General features: G+C 50.5%; 1 protein-coding gene across 5 annotated transcripts in view; it reads right to left on the minus strand.

The window, feature by feature from the left end:
* Positions 1 to 43: 43 nt before the first annotated feature.
* SLC6A12 (solute carrier family 6 member 12) overlaps positions 44 to 18,802 on the minus strand; it is a 26,882-nt gene continuing 8,123 nt past the window's right edge. For 3 of the 5 annotated variants that reach the window (XM_017545399.2, XM_037744572.1, XM_017545401.2), the window contains 13 exons: positions 15,834 to 15,968; positions 12,976 to 13,116; positions 11,997 to 12,084; positions 10,621 to 10,753; positions 8,519 to 8,653; positions 7,600 to 7,703; positions 7,072 to 7,196; positions 6,540 to 6,652; positions 5,924 to 6,061; positions 5,018 to 5,120; positions 3,061 to 3,161; positions 2,407 to 2,577; positions 103 to 1,161 (listed from right to left, as the gene is read on the minus strand). In XM_017545399.2, the coding sequence (XP_017400888.1) occupies positions 1,018 to 1,161; positions 2,407 to 2,577; positions 3,061 to 3,161; positions 5,018 to 5,120; positions 5,924 to 6,061; positions 6,540 to 6,652; positions 7,072 to 7,196; positions 7,600 to 7,703; positions 8,519 to 8,653; positions 10,621 to 10,753; positions 11,997 to 12,084; positions 12,976 to 13,116; positions 15,834 to 15,968 (1,631 nt within the window). In that variant the 3' untranslated portion in view covers positions 103 to 1,017. Of the gene's footprint in view, positions 1,162 to 2,406; positions 2,578 to 3,060; positions 3,162 to 5,017; positions 5,121 to 5,923; positions 6,062 to 6,539; positions 6,653 to 7,071; positions 7,197 to 7,599; positions 7,704 to 8,518; positions 8,654 to 10,620; positions 10,754 to 11,996; positions 12,085 to 12,975; positions 13,117 to 15,833; positions 15,969 to 18,802 lie in introns of all 5 variants that reach the window. The other 2 variants (XM_017545398.2, XM_017545400.2) reach the window with 2 other exon arrangements.

The raw sequence follows: 18,802 nt of genomic DNA on the forward strand, positions 1-18,802 counted from the left end.
GGCTCAACAGAAACGGAGCAAGGCCAAGAAGACCAGCACACGCGGCAGGCGATCCATAGGCACTTGCTAACTAAGGCAGGGGTTTAATGGGAAGACACTGGCCGGAGCAGAAGGAGACCAGGTTTTATTCATATCACTGGCCCCCAAGAAGCTGTGTGAACTTGAAAAAGTCACTTCATCTCTTCGGTCTCCAGATTCCTCATCCGTGAAGTCAGGAGTTTGCGTTAGAAGCAGGCTGGCAAGTGGGGCTGCTTGGAGCACATTTGGAAGGATTGTGAGGTGGGAACGAATCTGTGATGAGTTAGCAACGCCAGCCTTGGGCAGAGGAACGGACGGTACAGGGAGGCATGCTGTGTGTGTGTGAAGTCTAGGCAGCATCTCTAATCCTTTTCATTCCAACGCCCCAGGAGTTAATGACAACACTGCAAGAACAGTGTGGAACGAGGGCAGGAGCTGGAGATGCCATGAGACTCCGAGGAAACTCCAGACTGACGGGCTGTGAAGGCTTGCTTGTCATTATGCCTAATGAAGGACCCCCTAACAGAACCTCCGATCCAACATGGAGGGCTCAGTTGTCACCTCCAGCAGAGTACATCCCATCATGCTCTCCATGTCGGACGGCAGTGTGTATTCCAATGATAGCTCCTCTTCCCGTGTACAAATGCAGTAAGCTCTAACAAGAGGCATCCCCACCACGGAGTCCTCAGAACTCGAGGTGTTACAATCAGATGGCAGCCTCCAAAGAGACCCCTCCTTTATAAAAACAATGGTGTCTTCCTGCAAGGAGTGGCTTCCCAGCATGGCATGTCCTAGTGGTGGTATTATCAGCACAGGGGAAAGAGCTGTGCCAACGAGCACAGGAGAGGAGCCTGGCCTCCAGCTGGGGGTGCCTGTGGCTCCCCAGAGGTTCCCAGCAGGCTTGTGGCAGGAGACAGAGGCAGAGGCTGTCTGCTGGGAATGGAAGGTGGTCCTGACCTAAGCTCCCAGCTGAGGAGCTGCCTGGCCACTAGCCACACCCTACAAATGGGTCTCCTTCTCCCCAGCTATCAGTCCCTCCTTTGTTGGGGAGGGTCCAAAGTCCTGGCCAGTGCCGCCATCCAAGTACAGGCGTTGCTTGGGCTGTGGCAGACTGGAGTCAGGGGTGATGAGCTGACGCAGGCGCTGTGGAGAGAAAAGGCAAGGAGGGGAGCTGTTGGTGAGGGAGGCACAGAAGATTCCTCATGTGTGCCTCCCCAGGGCCCAGCCCAGGGCGGAGCACAAGGCCAGCACAGCACAGTAGGAGTGAGTGAATGAATGAACCATTTGAGGTGAGAGGGGAGACAATAATACCGTGACGATGCGTGTGCACTGCCTGGGTTCCATCCTGGCTCTGCTACCGACCTGTGCCATCTAAGGCCACTCCCTTAACCCCTCTGTTAATTTAATTCTCCATTTTCTCATCTGTAAATTGAGAATAATAGTAGAATACACCTCACAGAACAATGTTTGGCACAGGTAAGCGATCAATATCCATTTTTGTTATTATTATTGTTATTATGTGCTCATAAGTATGTGTTATTTTTCTTTTATCAGTGGTACTTCTATAACTATTGTTATTGTTGGTGGTGGTGCTGCCATCTCCTCCCTCCTTCTTCTTGCCTTGAATGCAGATGTGATGACTGGAATCAGGACACCCTTCTTGTGACCATGAGGTGATAAACATGATGATGAATAAAACGGCATGCTCAGGATGGAAGTGCAGAAATACGGGAAGGGTCTGATCCCTAATGGCCTCTTTAAGCAGCTGAGCCAAAGGCCAGCAGCCCTAATATCTGACCTTCTTGAAATGTAAAAAGCAAGCCTATTTGTTAAAACTGTTGTAGGCTGGGTTTTCTATTATTTGTAGGCAAGACAGATTTCTCCCTTTGTGGGTCATTGGCTATAGCTCCTTCCAGGAGGACATGTCCCAAATTCAAAACAGGGAGCCTTTTTGCATGTGTCCCCAGGCAGGGTTAAGGTAAGAAAAGAAGGCAGGAGCCTATGTGTGGAGTGAACCGTGATGGCTGCTTATCAGTTTTCCGAGGGCAAGGAATCTATGGTCTGTAAACCTTCTGTGTCTGGGCACCTTCCTGTTGACGTTTGTGGCTTAGCTTTCTCCTGGACCTTTCGGCAGTTTGCCCTTAGCCTGCCCGGATCATCCACAGGAGGTCAGATTCTGCAGGTCTAGTATTCTAGGACTTTTCAGAACATTTCTGAAAAGCCACTAGACTGGTCTTCAAAGTTCGTCTCATTAAGATTCCGTGAGACTGAAGGGCTGCCCCACTCTCCAAGTGTGTGTCTGCTCCCTGGTCCGCACTGTGTGTCCCACCCCAAGTCCAGCGTCTCTCAGTGCCTTCCTTTAAGGGGTCACTCCCCTCCCCCACCTACCTTCTTGAAAGAACCCTGAGTCTTCAAGAGGGTGAGGACGATGAAGAGTGGGACGCAGACCATGGAGGACAGAGCCAGGAACCAGCCGATGGAGTATCCCCAGGGCGGGTACACATAGACATTGTTGTACTTGAGGGGCGTGTACTTGCTCAAGGAGAAGAAGAAAGTGGCCTGGGAGGAAGAAGAGCAGCCATGGGTGAGAGAGAGGACGACTACAAGGGTGCAACTACGTATAGCCAAGGACAAAGGACAAGGTGCACTGCAGCGCATCTGCAGGGTGGGAGAGTAAAGGCCCCCTCGGATCCCTGGCCAAAGCCTCACTCACATCACAGATGGCGATAGGAGGCGATACAAGGAAGAGAGGAGCTCAGAAGAGAAGCTCAGCCAGACCGAAGGAGACCAGCCATTGAGAAATCAGGCAGAAGCAGGAGGCACTGTGAGGAAGGGATGGAGTGGGAAGTAGTTCCTACTTATGGATGGATGAGATGGCCTCAGGAAGTAAGGCAGGAGAGCCAGCATAGAGCAGGAATGCGCCAGGCCCCAGGGTAGACCGGGCAGGTGGGAAAAGAGCCCACATGTTAGCCAGCCTTTCCCTCATTTCTAGAGTCTTCTGGGTACAGAAAGGAATAGAGGGACAGCTGGGTGGGCACATACCAGGCAAAGTCCAGGGGTCAGGAAGAGCCAGGAGATCTTCACCAGGGGCCACGGCCGGTAGCCAATCATGTCCTCAATGTTGTCATAGAAACGGTCTGCCCCTGACCAGGTATGGTGGGGGAGAGTGTGAGAGCCAGAGGATGAGAACAGCTTCCTGGTGTTTGGGAAAGACCCACCCGGCTCTGAGCTCTTCCCTCACCCCCGCCCTGTGCAGGGAAACTGGAACAGGGCACGTGACTGAGACGCATCCCTGACGCCCGCGTCCCTGCATGAGGTGCGTCCCGGTCACCAGGCAGGGAGCGCAGAGCGGGCAGGGGTGCCCCGACACGCTGGTGCTGACACCTCTTGTCAGTGCAGTCTCTTGCCTCCTGGTCTTAGGATGGAGACCCCACCGTCCTAACCACAGAGGAGTGGTGTGAGCCCAAAACGGGGCTCGATGGTTAGACAAATGCCTATTTACCTGGGGAGCGGAGATGAATTTGGCTCAAGTCAAAACGGTGAACAAGCATCCTGCTGTTCAAGGATATCATATAAAACTCACAGAGGCCAGAAGGCTACTGGGAACAGAACAGCGGTCTAGATTCCACACCCCAGAGGAACCACCTCTGAGTTCCCAAAAAAGCATGGGAAGAAGGTTAATTTGTGTTTAGTGAAAACATGGACTGACTTTATTTTGTTTTGTTTCATTCCTGAGGTTTCCACATTTGCTGTAGTTCTAGGCAGAGCCAGGCTTCTAAGAAGAATCACTGATTGGTAAAGCTACTTGGAGGGCCTCTTTACTTCCCACCCAAAATACCTTCCCACTGACCCCTGACGCATTAAATCACACCATTATAGAGTCATTCCTTTGACTATGAAAAGCCAAAGTTAAAAGCCAGATATTGCCAGGTGAGCAAACCATGTTAAGACGTTATCAGCCATCTGCACCTCACATCGTGATCACGTTTAGCGGGTCCTCTCTGAGAACAAGATTGGAAAAGGAGTTGGGGAACATCGGAAGGCATCAGATGCCCGAGGTGAGAAGGAAGGGACATCTCCGTGGAGAGGAAAGGACCCAGTAGGAAGGCTTAGGGTAGCAAAATAAAATCTTTTCTACTCTTGGCTTTTCCTGAGGCCCTACTATGTGACACCCACTTGACCTCTGTCCTGAGCCTTGTGACATTGGCACTGCATTCCCCCAATGGGGTACAGTAGAGCCAGAGGGACCTGAGTTATGACGACGGCTTCTCCACTTGCCATGTGAGCTTAGGCAAGAGACTGAACCCCCCTGAGCCTCACTGTCCCCCTACACAGATTGTAAGTGCGTGAGAACAACCAGCACGGTGCTTGGCACACAGTCATGGGAAGACTCAGTGAATTGGGTTTCTTCCCCTTCCTTGGTAGGACATAGTCACCACCTGGCGGTGGCCACGTTCGGTATGGCTGGGTAGCTATCTCAGCCTGAGGGTCCGGCTGCTGGCGGTGAAAGGCTGAATTCACCTCAGTATAGATAGAAATGCATACATGGAAAAGGTTACCTCAAAAACACAGGAATGAGCTCCCTGTCCATGGAAGTACTCACACAAAGTCTGGATGATCACCTAGTTGTTGGAAAGGCAGCGTGGGAGTTTGTGGAGGATGGGGCTAAGTGGTGATAAATGTCCCTTCTGACTAAGATTCCCACTGACAAAGGGCCTCTGGCCGCCTCCGTATCGAGGAAACTGCACTGTTATTGATCATTCTCTCACTGCTGAAGGAAATCCATTTTGTCATCATTACAGCTCTGCCTGCTGCCATGAAAATGCCAGGCTTCCCAGCCACGGGTAAACTTCCCAGCAAGAAGAAGCAGGGCAGCAGTGCAAAGACACACAGAAACCAAAGGCCCAGAGAACTGCCTCCCCCAGGCAAAGCCTGCCTCTGGCTGGCCTAGAGGATCTTCCTCCCACCCTGCTTGTCCACTGCACTCCACCCCACTCACCGTATACCCAGCTGATGCAGACCACTTCAAACACAGACAGGAACAGCAGGCAAATGCCACTGGAGGCGTAGTAGTCAAACAGCTGGAAGATGTACATCCCGCCCTGCGGGGAGAGCGTAGGGCTGGAGCCATGGCCAGTGCAGGGCTGGGATATGCTCTGCCCCTCGAGATGGCAAACGTCCATGTGGGGTGCACTCCTGCCCGGCCCGTGGAACGCCATTCCTTGCATCTAAAAGGAGCTTGCCCTGTCTTCAAGCCCCCGATCAACATAGGACAACAATCTCTGATAAGGGCCTGGGAGACTGTGGTGGACACACATCGTTTCATCTGCCCAGGATCTCCTCTCTGGAAAGTGACACCCCTCATTCTGTGTTCCTTTCAGACTGGGGTGTCTCTCTCTCACTACACTCCAGGCTTGAATAAGAATTATAGCCTGGACATTTGCTGCACTCTCAGGAAAAGGACCCTCTCTTTCCTCCGGGGTTGGCTGACAATAACACGTAAGCCTGAAGCCCTGTGTCCATCCCTAATGTCACAGGAGGAAAACCTGCCTCTAAGTGCAGTTACAGGAGACCCAGGAGCGCTCCCGACACTGTCACAAGAGCAGCTGCATCCAACCGTGCCGAAACCCAAATATCTCTAGATTTTTCAGCTACCTGACCCAGTACATTCCCCTTTCTGCTTAAGCCAGAAGTGTTGGTTTCTGTCACCTGCAACCAAAAGAGACCTCACAAATGCAGGTAGATTCTCTTGTGTGGTCTGTACCACCTCACTGTGGAGAGGCAAGGCGGGTATCCACACCCCTTGTCAGCAGATAAGAAAAGTGTGGCTCTGAGAAGGGTCAGCAGTGTCCCCCATGGCTCCCTCCCTGGGGACCTGGCCTGCAGGCCACCAGCCCCAGCTCACCTCGGTGACCAGGAAGAGCCCTATCAGGTAGCACATGACTGCGATGGTGAGGATGAGGAGCTCACGCCGCCCGCTCTTCCGGAGCTGCCTGGGGAACATGTCCATGGAGGCTGTCACCAGGCACTCCACACAGACAAACTGTAGGCCAGGAGGGGAACCGGGTGAGAGGGTGTGGGGCAGGCTGCTGGCCACTGGCCTGGCCTCCACTTCCCTGGCTCATCCACACCGACGCACAGGGGTGCAGGGAGCAGCACAAAGGGAAGAAATGGGGGTGCCCTGGGGTGAGCCAGCCCTGCCCTTGACTACAATTCCATGACAAAGTCTCAGCAGTGAGGGTTAGAGGGGGCGTATGTTCTTGTCCCCAGGCTCGGGGGCTGGGGCTACGCAGCTCTGGCTGGAGGAACATCTGGGAGGAAGCGTCCATGCACGCGGAGGCTCAAGCCTGGGAGCGCAAAGCCAGTGGCGCCTTCACAGCAGAGGGTCTCCAGGCTTGGGGCCACACCACCAGCCCCAAGGAAAAGCACTGGGCAGCAGAGGGTGCCTCAGGTTTATGACCAGGGGAGCAGGAGTGAGGGGAAAGTAGTGCCATGGGGCAGACTGGGCTGCAGTGACATACCTGGCTGTCCAGCCCTAGGAATATGAGCATGATAAAGAACAGGCAGGACCACAGCTGGGATAAGGGCATCATAGTCACAGCCTTGGGGAAGGCGATGAAGGCCAGCCCAGGACCTGCCAGACACACAGTACAGTCAGGGGGGTCCAGGGCATGTGCTGCCTTCAGGGAAGAGGCGTCTCTCTGAGCACTGTGTGTGTGCGCACGTGCCTGTGCATGCACTTTAAGAGGAAAGGATGATTCCATCTACTATTCTTCTCTTCCCAGGCATGGAGAACATACCAGTCATCCATCCATCCATCCATCCATCCATCCAATGTTGGTCCATCCACCGTCCATCACCCTGCCCCTCCTCTTTCCCGTGGTAATGGAAGCCCTGCTTTATGCTAAGCACTGCCCCGATGCTAAAATTAAATCCTGTTACCCATACATAGATCATGCTGCCAGCTTCTGGGACTGATGCCTTTCAGCAAGAGAGAAGAATGTTCTCTGACTTTCCTTCCCCTCAGGCCCCAGACAGCAAAATGGCACCTACCTGACTCGGCCACTTCAGAAATGGGCACCCCCTGCTCTTGGGACATGAAGCCCAGGATGGAGAAGACAACAAACCCAGCCACAAAGCTGGTGGCACTGTTCAGGAAGCAGAGGGCGATGCAGTCCCTGTGGGAGTGGGGCAAGGGCAGACCGGAACGAGGAGGAAAGAGAGGAGTAGCAGAGAGAGAGAGACCTCAATCATGGGAGGAGAGATCAAAAGACAGTAAGAGGGGACGAAGGAGAGAGAAGGGGGAGGCAAGGGAGGAACAGAGGAGGGGAGGAAGGGAAGAGAGCATGGGAAGAAGGCAAGAGAATAAAACGATGAAAATCGGATGGCAGACAGCAAAGAGAGAAACGAGACAGAAAAGGGAGAAGAAAGACGTTTAGTCTGGGAAATGAACCCACAAGATCATTTGGCACGACTTACAATGAGCAGGGAAGGCCTGGGCCCAGAGACTATGGGTTTTGGTCCAGAGCCCACCGCAGGCCCCTGGCCCTCCTTCGCCCTACCCGGCCACGCCTTTCTCACCTGTAGCAGTTGTTGTGGTACTTGTTGTAGCTGCCCAGGGCTGTCAGGCACCCCTGGCAGATGGCAAAGGAGAAGAAGATCTGGGTGCCCGCATCCATCCACACCTACGCAAAACCCCAAGAGAGAGACAGAGGAAGCCTCCAGGGCCTGGAGCCAGGGTGACCCGAGGTCCAGACCCACCCTCTGCAGCTCAGCCTGGCCCCTCAGTGCTCCACAAGCACTTCCCTCCTGCATCCCAGCTCTCCCTGAGCGCGTCCTCATGTCTCCACGGTGATCTCCACCCTAGTAGGGCCCAGTTTCGATTTGGTTCTGTAGGCACTTAGTGAGCACCAAATACATGTGTGTTGCTTGAATTTCTCCAAGGGAATCTGCAAACCTTGGCTGCGCCCAAGGTCTAGCTGCAGCACACAGCTAGGAGTCACTTGCCTCATTCAGCTAAGATCTCTATATATAGTGCCTTAAGCAACCATGACCTGAAGGCAAAGAGGCCACATCATTAAGATATCAAGATAACATGCCCAGGAACCCTGGCTCACGCCTGTAGTCCCAGCTGCTCAGGAGGCTGAGGCGGGAGGATGGCTTGAGCCCAGGAGGTAGAGGCTGCAGTGAGCTATGATGGTGCCACTGCACTCCAGCCTGGGGGACAGTGCCAGACCCTGTCTCTAAAAAGAAAAAAAAAATTTAAAGACAAAAAAGTTGGAAGGAAATATACTAAAATGCTAACAAGTTATATTTGAGTGGTGAAATTACAAGAGACTTTTACTTTTTTTTATGTAGCTTTCTTCCATATTTTCTAATTTTTCTCCAGTGGGCATCTATTGCTTTTAAACCAAGGAAAAAGCAATACAAGACTTTCAAAAACACAGGCCTGGTTGGATGGGGAAGGCGTCTGGGGAAGTGGTCCCAGCACAGAACCTACCTGAGGGTCCTGGAGGCGGAGCAAATCTGGCTTCAGGTAATAGATGATTCCCTGGTAGGCTCCGGGAAGGGTCACGCCTCGAATCAGCAGAATGACGAGCATCAGGTAGGGAAACGTGGCTGTGAAATACACCACCTGGAGGTAGGGGGCAGACCAAGGTCACTCCTGGTGGGGACACAGTGGCCCTCCAGCCACGCCCCACAGGCAGCACAAATCACTTGGAGCTTAACCCCAGCCTGAGAGACAGCTAAGAGGGGGTAAGCACAGGAAACTTTCCACACCTCCCTTTACACATTCCAGTGGGTCTGTGCTCCCCACAGGGTGTGAGATATACATCAGCAGGGGAAGGGTGGGGGGGGAGGAGGAAGGCAGGGAGGCAGGCAGGGCACAGGCTTCCAGCCGGTAACCTTTCCAAGACCATTTTTTTCCTCTTATTTTAGTCAACATGTAATAATCGTACATATTTACGAAAAAGAGTGGTATTTTCGTACATGTATCTAATGTGTAATGATCAAATCAGGGCAAAGACTAATTTAAAATCCAGAATCGGGTCTTTCTTAGTCCCTTATCCTGGCTGTTCTCTCCTTGCCCCCTGGCAAGAGTGGGACTCACCAGGGGAAGAAGGGTGACCAGAGCTGCATGCACAGTGATCTGTGGGGAAATTGAGACTGTACTTTTCCAGGCTAATGGCTGGGGGAGCAGTGGTGGCCGGAGTTCCGGGGTGTTCCACTCTGCCGCTGAGCAAACTGAGCTCCTTCCCTGGGGGGCAGTGGTGGCACTGCCTGTGCTCTTGTTGCTACGATGACCACTTTCATCATCACTATTACAAACTTGTTACAATTCAGGGAAGGGAAAGGCTGCTGCAGGAACAGACTAAGTATATGGCCAAGCAGAGAAGTCAGTATTCTGCCCATTCCTGGCTTTAAAAAGGCATGAGGTGCAGTCTCGGGCTCTCTGGGCTGGAAATAATACTCAAATCTGAATACTTTCTATGTGACAAGCCCATCGTTGCTCATTCTTTGTAGAACCCCTTCAGTGACTGGAAACTCATCTCAAAGACAGTTCTGTTTGCTAACTCAAAATTATCTTGCTATGTTGTTAAATACAACAAGTGAGTCATAAGAGCCTGTGACCCTAATGGTGTCATATCCACACATAATGGGTACAGACAACACACATACATATGAGAGAAACCAGAAGGCAGTACAGCAAAAGTGAACAGGGATTGGCCGTGCCGACCTGCCAGCAATGACTACCTCCAACAGCGGGGCGTTCTGTTTCTTATTTTGCCCTGAATATTCTTATGTAAACTGGACTTTTAAAGTCCTATTGAAAAAGAAAGACTTTCTCGCACTGAGCTTAGCTCTGTCTTCCTGTGACTTCCCCTGATCTCATTATTTATCGCCCCTGTGCTACTCGGCAAGCATACATTTTTTTTTTTCAGATGGAATCTCACTGTCACCCAGGCTGGAGTGCAATTGCATGTCTCCACTCACTACAACATCCGCCTCCCAGGTTCAAGCAATTCTCCTGCCTCAGCCTCCCAATTAGCTGGGACTACAGGCACATGCCACCACACCCAGCTAATTTTTGTATTTTTAGTAGAGACGGGTCTTCACTATGTTGGCCAGGTGGGCCTCAAACTCCTGACCTCATGAGCCACCCACCTCAGCATAGTTTCTTTTTTGTTTTGTTTTGTTTTTTTTTTTTTGAGATGGAGTTTCGCTCCTGTTACCCAGGCTGGAGTGCAATGGTGCGATCTTGGCTCACCGCAACCTCCGCCTCCTGGGTTCAGGCAATTCTCCTGCCTCAGCCTCCCGAGTAGCTGGGATTACAGGCATGCGCCACCATGCCCAGCTAATTTTTTGTATTTTTAGTAGAGACGGGGTTTCACCATGTTGACCAGGATGTTCTCGATCTCTTGACCTCATGATCCAGCCGCCTCGGCCTCCCAAAGTGCTGGGATTACAGGCTTGAGCCACCGCGCCCGGCCCAGCATAGTTTCTTAATAGAAAGAAACCAATTCTCCAGAGGATCTCCCTCGAGTGTTCCCATGGACTCTGGGGACCACAGGGAGCTTCCCAGGAGCCAGGACAACTCACCTTGCCTGTGGACTTGACCCCCTTCCAGATGCAGAAGTAGCAGATGACCCAGGCGAGCAGGAGGCACAAGGCCAGCTCCCAGCGCAGGGCCCCCAGGTCATGGATGCCCGAGGTGATGCCCAGAACTCGTCTCCTGACAGATTGGGAAAAATAAGTAACTAGGGAAAAGGCTAATGGGGATGACAGTTTGCCTCTGTCAGCAAGTCTCCTGATTCTCAGAGCTGACCCCACAGATCTCATATTCCAGGACCTCCCCCCCCCCACAGTTGTGCCATGTTCCTGAAGACCAAACTACTACCATCATCCCATAGGTATCTTTGTCTTTCTAACTCATGCAGACTTTTCTCTTGTACGGAAAGATGGAGAGAGAGAGAGAGGAGGAATGTATAAATGAGCATTTAGAGAGTAGATAGTTATATACATGCAGGTTGATGGGCAAGTGCATGGGTACCCCACGGAGGGGCTGAATGTGTGTTAGCATCTAAACTGTGATGGGGTGCTGGAGCTGCGTGCGTGGGTGTGAGGGTTTGGTACTGTGAGGGCGTGCATGAGGGCATTGGTGCCTATGTGGGGGTTACATCAGTGTGAGAGAGTACAAGCAGCCTTTTGTGGGAATGTAGGTGGACGAGTGCGGGCACAGGTGACATGAAGGTGTAAGCTGCCACGTGAGAGGGTGCGTTTGTGAGCGGACGGTGTGCCCGTGTCTGTGAGCACTCACGCCTTGAGCGATTTCAAGCTACCAACGTGACACCACCAAACACGGCACTGGGAAGAGACACGCACACTCAGCTCTCCTAAGGCTGTGAAGACTGCATCCAGCACCCCACTGGACATGTGGGCAGACATATGCATGAAAGTCGGGATGTGGGGGTGAAGGTGGATGTGATGAATAAATGTGGGTCTACGTGGACCCATGTGGGCAGATGTGAGAGTGTTCTCCCCTGCCTCCATGATGTGTGGAGTTGGAGTGGGGCGGTGGAGGAAGTGTTGGAAAGCACACAGAATCTTAAACTTGCACCCCAGACATCCAGACTTGCACCCCAGGCATTCAGACTTGCATCCCAGACATCCAGACATGCACCCCAGACATCCAGACTTGCACCCCAAGCATACAGACTTGCACATCAGACATCCAGACTTGCACCCAGACATCCAGATGTGCACCCCAGACATCCAGACGTGCACCCCAGACATCCAGACTTGCACCCAGACATCCAGACTTGCACTGCAGACATCCAGACTTGCACCCAGACATCCAGACTTGCACCCCAGACATACAGACGTGCACCCCAGACATCCAGACTTGCACAGCTCAGACATGCAGATTTCCTCTGCTCAGAGTCTCTTAACACGTGGCAAATGGGCCCAGCACCTACTCCCAGAATTCCATGACAGGTGAGGTCAAATTCTCAGATGGAGTCACTGTGCCAGCTCCTGAGTGGTTCAGAAAGTCCATGCAATGCTCTGTTGGGGACAAGGTTAGGGAGGAAATGGAGAGAGATGCGCTCATACCCTAGTTACCCCTGGCCCTCTGGCCTTGCAGCCTAGTGGTCTTCACCACTCTTAGCAGCAGCTTCTTTTGGAGTCCCCATTCTCAAAGCATCAGGAGGCTCATGGGGCCAGCTCTGCCTCCCCCTGCTCTTGTTCACTGTGAATCTGGCTGCTCACCTGGCTGCCCTGCCAACCTCAGACACCATCCAGACTTCAGATCCACTAGCCCCACCACCCCCGCCAAAGGGGCAGCTGGTATGGAAAGCACTCTCCCCTCTGGCCCGCTCTGACTTCCTGTCTCTCCACTTGGCAGACCAAGGTACTAAGGCCTTGTGCCTGCTCTTCCGCCTGCTTGGAATGCTGTTCACATGCTGGGCTCCTTCTCACTTCTGGCCTCAGATGACACTTCTCCCTCCCATTGTTCTATGGTTTCTGCAGTTGTGTTCACCCATCACAATTTGTAGTGGGTGCGCTTATTTGTCTGTTTCTACCACCAGACTGCAAACACAGTGAAGCCTGGGTCCCTGTTGCTTTTGCTCAGCCTTGGCCCCATATCCAGCCCTCGGCACCATGTTTAGCACACAGTAGGCGTCCAGAAAGTGCTTGTTAAGTGCACGGGTGAGTGATCGTTGATAACCCTTGCAGTTGTTTAATACAGTCCCATTGGCTTCTCCCAACAACACTGACTTGTCGTATGGCTGGTCTGAGGGCCACGGAAGGCCCAGGCAGCAGAGCTGGCCCCGGAGCCCATGTGGCTTGACTGTGAGGCAAATTCTGCCACACACTCTATCACTGCTTAGACATTATCAGCTGCCGAAGCCCAGCTGCTATCAGGCAACGCCCTGGGGGCTGAAATGATGGTACCTGTGTTCCAAAAGTTGCTGCAGGTCGTCCAGGGCAACTCAGAGGTGAAGGAGCTGAACAGGTAGAAGAGAGCCCAGGCGAGGACGATGATGTAGTAGACATTCAGATATGACTCAATGACCACGGACGCCAGACCAATGCCTTCCGGAGTGAGGGGGAGGTGGGGAGGGACAAGAGAAATTAATGTTAGCAAAAACGTCACATAGAAGCTGCCAGTTGACATTACAAGGGTATTGGGAGCTACACAAAGAGAACCACTGGGGTTTATCTGCATGAGAAGCTGTTCACAGCATCTTTTTTTTTCTTCTTTTTCTTTTCTTTCTTTTTTTTTTTAGCCACCTCACCCAGCCCACAGCATATTTTTCTAAGGAAGAAAAGCAGGTCATAGGACATTACCTTATGCATTCTCCCATTTTTGTAATATATATTTGAACTTTTTTTTCATGAGAAAAGCTCTGGAAGGATTTTCACCCAAAAGTTAACAAGTGATTCTCTAGGTGGTAAGATTTCAGATAACATTTTCAAGTTTCTGGGTGTTTTGTTTTTTTGTTTGTTTGTTTGTTTTTTGCTATCTGCATTTTCTAGTTCTTCTATGACAACCATGTATCAGTTGTAAAATGAAAAGGGGCTGGAAGAAGGAAGGAGTAGGTAGGAAAAGTTGGTAAGAATGGGCCTCAGGGCCAGGCACAGTGGCTCACGCCTGTAATCCTAGCACTCTGGGAGGCCAAGGCGAGCAGATCACTTGAGGCCAGGAGTTCGAGACCAGTCTGACCAACATGACGAAACTCCATCTCTACTAAAAATACAAAAATTAGCCTGGTGTGGTGGTGCACGCCTGTAATCCCAGCTGCTTGGGTGGCTGAGGCAAGGGTTGCAGTGAGCCGAGATGACACCACTGCACTCCAGCGTGGGTGACAGAGGGGTCTCAGGATAAGAGCAAAAGCAAGAAACCAGTGAGGAGGAAAGAAATGGTGCCTCCGTCAGGAACTCAGGAGCCTAAGACAGCAGCTAGTGCCATCTCACCAGGGGCCAGCAGCAAGACCGCCAGCAAAGGCAGAGACCTCCCTGCTATTTTAACACTTGTGAAGCCTTGTGATTAGCTGGATGCACTTGGTCCCCAGGCAGTGTATTTGGGGTGGGAGGGGGTGGAGGGGGTGGGGGAAGAGAGGTGTTTACACACACCTCCCCAGCCCATGTCTACAAAGTGGAATCTTTTCCACAGTCATTTTAAAAGGCAGGCTGCCAGGTGGCTCCGGAGTCCTGCAGAGAGGGGCTGGGGCCGGGTTCCCCAGGTGAGAGAACTCTTCACTGCTCCCCTGCCGGGTTAGCTCTCTCTTAGTCTTTAGTTGATGCTCAATAACCACTTTTTATTTATTTATTTTTATTTATTTTTTTTTTTTTGGTGACAGAGTCCAGGCTGGAGTTCAGTGGTGTGATCCCGGCTCACTGCAGCCTCCAACTCCCGGGCTCAAGCGATCCTCCCACCTCCGCCTCCCAAGTAGCTGGGACCACCAGCAGACCTGGCTAATTTTTTAAATTTTTTGTAGAGAAGGGGGAAGGCGGGGGTCTCACTGTGCTTCCCAGGCTGATCTCGAACTCCTGGGCTCAGGGGATCCTCTTGCCTCCACCTCCCGAAGTGCTCACTACTTAATGAAGGGCTGTGGGCCTTTCAGAACAGCCTGGCTGAAAGATCAGTGCTGACTGGGAACAAAACCACGCCTTTGGGGCCAGGCGAGCCCACCCTGGCAAGGATCGGTTCCGCGGCGGTCTCCACTGAGCAACGGCGTTGGCGCGGCCCGGGCGGGTGTCCGCCGCGGGGGTGGGCGTGGCGCTGCGCGGGAGGGGACCCGCAGATGGCAGAGGGTCCCCGGGGAGCAGGCAGGGTGTTCAGAGCGCGCACACAGACACCCACACAAACAAACAAGCGGCCACTGTGCCGCCGCGGAACGCTCTGTTCTCGCGGCCGCCCTCCCACCTGGCAGGCAGGGTCACCTCGGGGACTCAGCGGGCGATTCTGGTGGGGCCAGCGGGGAGCGGGGGCAAGGGCGGGCCCCATCTTTGAGAGAGAGCAGGAGTGGCGTTGGGTGGAGAAGCGGCCACCGTGTGACTTGTGGAGGGAGCGCGTGGGTGAAGGCAGGGCCGAGCCTTGAGCCAGGGCGCGGTGGGCAGTGAGGCAGGCAGACGGCGGGGCGGGGAGAGCAGCCGGGACTCCCAGCGGCACGGCACACACCTCCCTCTGAGATCCCAGGCCTGGAGGCCTCTGACTTGGAAAAGAAGGAAGGAGCCACGATCTCCCCTCCTCTCCCTTCCCAGTGCTCCGTTTGCTCACCCTGACCATGGCACCCCCATAAGCTGTCTGTGTGTTCCAGAAAGCCCACCCCTGCGCCTGCTGTCCATGCGCTACTTGAACCTAGGGATAGGACCCCACTGGATGGGACGTTTACACTACTGCTGGGATCCAGGGCAGCACGGGGGAAACTGCTCTGGCTGAGGCACAGCACCCCTGGAGCACCCAGAACCTGTGAGTAGAAGCATGGGTGAGCCAAGCTTTACTCTGTCCCAGCCCCTCACTGCTGCCCCTCCAGGGGTCCTATGGTTGCCCCAAGAGGCAACAGCATCAAAACGCCTTCCCCACCTCACCCCCCAGTCAGTGGTTAGGGTCCCAGCTTACTCCAGAGCCAGTGTTTCTCCACCATGCTCACCTCTCTGCAGCCCACGCATGAGGCCTGATTCTGCACTTGGCGCAGGATGGGAGTAAGTGGATGAGCGAGGCAGTGGATGGGTAGGAAGGGTGACACCATGGGGCATGCAGGCAAGATGGTGGCCCCATGAATAGGAAGGTGGGGGAGGATACGTACCCTGGAAGAGGGGGCAGATCTTCCTCCAGGCTGTGACACTCCCTTGACTGGTGTATTGGCCCAATGCCACCTCCAGGAAGAACACCGGGATGCCGCAGGTGAAGAAGAAGATGAAGTAGGGGATGAAGAAGGCTCCTGCAGAAGAGGGAAAGGCAGGGCTGAGCCACATCTCTGAGCCACATCCCGGCTCTTCCTCAGACTCATTCCTTTCAGATTCCCTCACCCTCTGCCAAACAAACACAGCCTCCACCAATCTAATCTTTTTTTTTTTTTTTTTTTTGAGACAGAGTCTCACCCTGTTGCCCAGGCTGGAGTGCAGTGCTGCAGTCATGGCTCACTGCAACCTCTGCTTCCCAGCTTCAAGTAATCCTCTTACTTCATCCTCCCAAGTAGCTGGGACTTAGGTGGGTGCCACCATGCCCAGCTAATTTTCGTATTTTTTGTAGAGAAAGGATTTCACCATGTTACCCAGGCTGGTCTTGAACTCCTGGGCTCAAACAATCTGCCCTCCATAGCCTCCCAAAATGCTGGGATTACAGGTGCGAGCCACCTCACCTGACAGATTTTTCTCCTTGTATAACATGCTATAGAATAAAACCATTTTATTGTTTTACTAAAATGGGTTATTTCTTGTTAATACACAAAAGGGAATATAGTAATTTTGAAATAAGAATCAAAAGTAAGTATAGATTATGAACTAAAGTGGCTAGATCATTTTTATTTCTAACACAAATGACATAGCTACTTAGATTTTATGGTTTCCTATATCAAGCCTTATAGTAGTATCTCCTTGTTTTAAAACTGGGCTGGGAATAAGAAAATCAAGATCAATGTTGTATTATAGAAGAGCATACTTTTTCCCTTGTATTTGACCATTCATCTAAGGAAAACCATAGTATAACCAATTTAATACTGAAAATAAAATTGGTAATAATAAAACTGGCAGCAGCTATTACTGTTCATTGAGTACATGCTTTATGCCAAACTTGCTTTTATTTCTTATGGCAACTCCAAAATGGTATGTAGCTTTAGGCATGTTTTATTAGGAAACTGTTTCAGAAAGCTGAAGTAATTTGGCTAGTGTCACACAGCTGATAAGTATTTGAGATGGGATTTGAAGATGGGTATCTCAAAAGTGTACACTTTTCCATTATAAACTGTGACATAAGATGGTTCTACTTTTTCCTTCCTTTCTTTCTTTCCTTTTTTTTTTTTTTTTTTTTTTTTTTTTTTTTTGAGGTGGAGTCTTGCTTTGTCACCAGGCTGGAGTGCAGTGGTGAAATCTTGGCTCACTGCAACCTCTGCCTCCTGGGTTCAAGTGATTCTTCTGCCTCAGCCTCCTGAGTAGCTGGGACTACAGGCACCCATCACCACGCCCAGCTAATTTTTGTATTTTTTAGTAGAGACGGGGTTTCACCATGTTGGCCAGGATAGTCTCCATCTCTTGACCTGGTGATCCGCCCACCTTAGCCTCCCAAGGTGCTGGGATTAGAGGCGTGAGCCATTGTGCCCGGCCCAAGGTTTCTACTTTTTCTTAGCAATTAGGTAGACAACTGTGTAATGTTATTGGAATACAACTGAGCAAGAAGAAATTTATAATATGAGTTATAAATACAGAGTTTCTGCTTTATTAGAATGTGCGGCTTCAGCATAGTTTGCATATGAAATCAGTGCGTTAGCTTTCCTTGGTCAAATGGATTATTGAACAGATGTAGCTTGGTGTATGGGGAAATACACCTAAAAGCTTCAAGGCACAATTAGAAGAATAGAAAGAGTATTTGGTCAAGAGGTTGATTCTGATGTTAGGATTTTTCAGTGGTTTGCTTAACCTGTTTTTCCTGAAAGCAGGAGGGTCATATTATTAGCATTGAATAGTTTTGCTATTTTCTGCATTGGTATAGTAAATGTTTAAGTTATGCTCGTTGAATCTGTGAAATGGTTTTAGAGATCAAGTGATAAAATCTGTTATTTGAAAACTATGAAAAAAATGAACAAAATATGAATATATGCAGAAATATTATCTTTATTTTAGCCTTGCTGGTAATTATAGAAATTTTAGACAGCTTACAGACTAATTTTATTAATGTGTCCACCCTCGCATCCTGATAATAATGTGATTAAATCTTACTGTGATAAATGTCAAAAATGCCTGGGAGAGACCGATAGTTTTTGAAATAGGTGAATAGTCTTTTTCTTTTCATAATGGCTGTCTTTTCTTCATCAATACCTTATCCTCTGTGACAGGAAAAAGAATTTGTGTGGTCTTGAGTTTGGTGGCACTGGAACTCAACATTTTCCACTAAAAAACAAATCTTTGTTTTTAAAACTATGAAAGTAATCCACCCAGCTGGCATTTTCACTCCTAGATTTCTGCCCAAGAGAATTGAAAACATATGTCCCCACAAAAACTTGTACATAAATGTTCATAGCAGCATTGTTCATAATAGCCAAAAAGTAGAAACAATTGAAATGTCTGTTAATGGGTAGATATATCAAATGTGATATTATTCATATAGTTGAATACTATTCAGCCATGAAAAATGAAGTATTGACTCATGTTACATCATGGATAAACTTGAAAACATTATTCTAAGTGATAGAAGCCAGACACAAAAATTACCATATTGTGTGATTCCATTTGGCAAATATATAGAGACAAAAAGTAGATTAGAAGTTGCTAGAGGCTGGGGGTAGGGGAATGGGCAATGACTACTAATGGTATGAGTTTCTTATTGGTGTGGTGAAAACGTTCTGGAATTAGATGGTGATGGTTGTACCATTTTATGGCATGTGAATTATTTAAAATATGATAGTGTTAAAAATGTAATACACCCATGGAAACTTTGGAATATAGGAAATAGAGAAATGTAAAGGAAGAGAAAAAATTATTTTTTAAAGACAGTGCCTTAGAATATTTATTCAAGTGGTTTTTTTTTTTTTTTTTTTTTTTTTTTTTTTTTTTTTTTTTT

This window comes from Cebus imitator, unplaced genomic scaffold (genome assembly GCF_001604975.1).
Source record: "Cebus imitator isolate Cc_AM_T3 unplaced genomic scaffold, Cebus_imitator-1.0 Scaffold179, whole genome shotgun sequence".
Lineage (NCBI taxonomy): Eukaryota > Metazoa > Chordata > Mammalia > Primates > Cebidae > Cebus > Cebus imitator.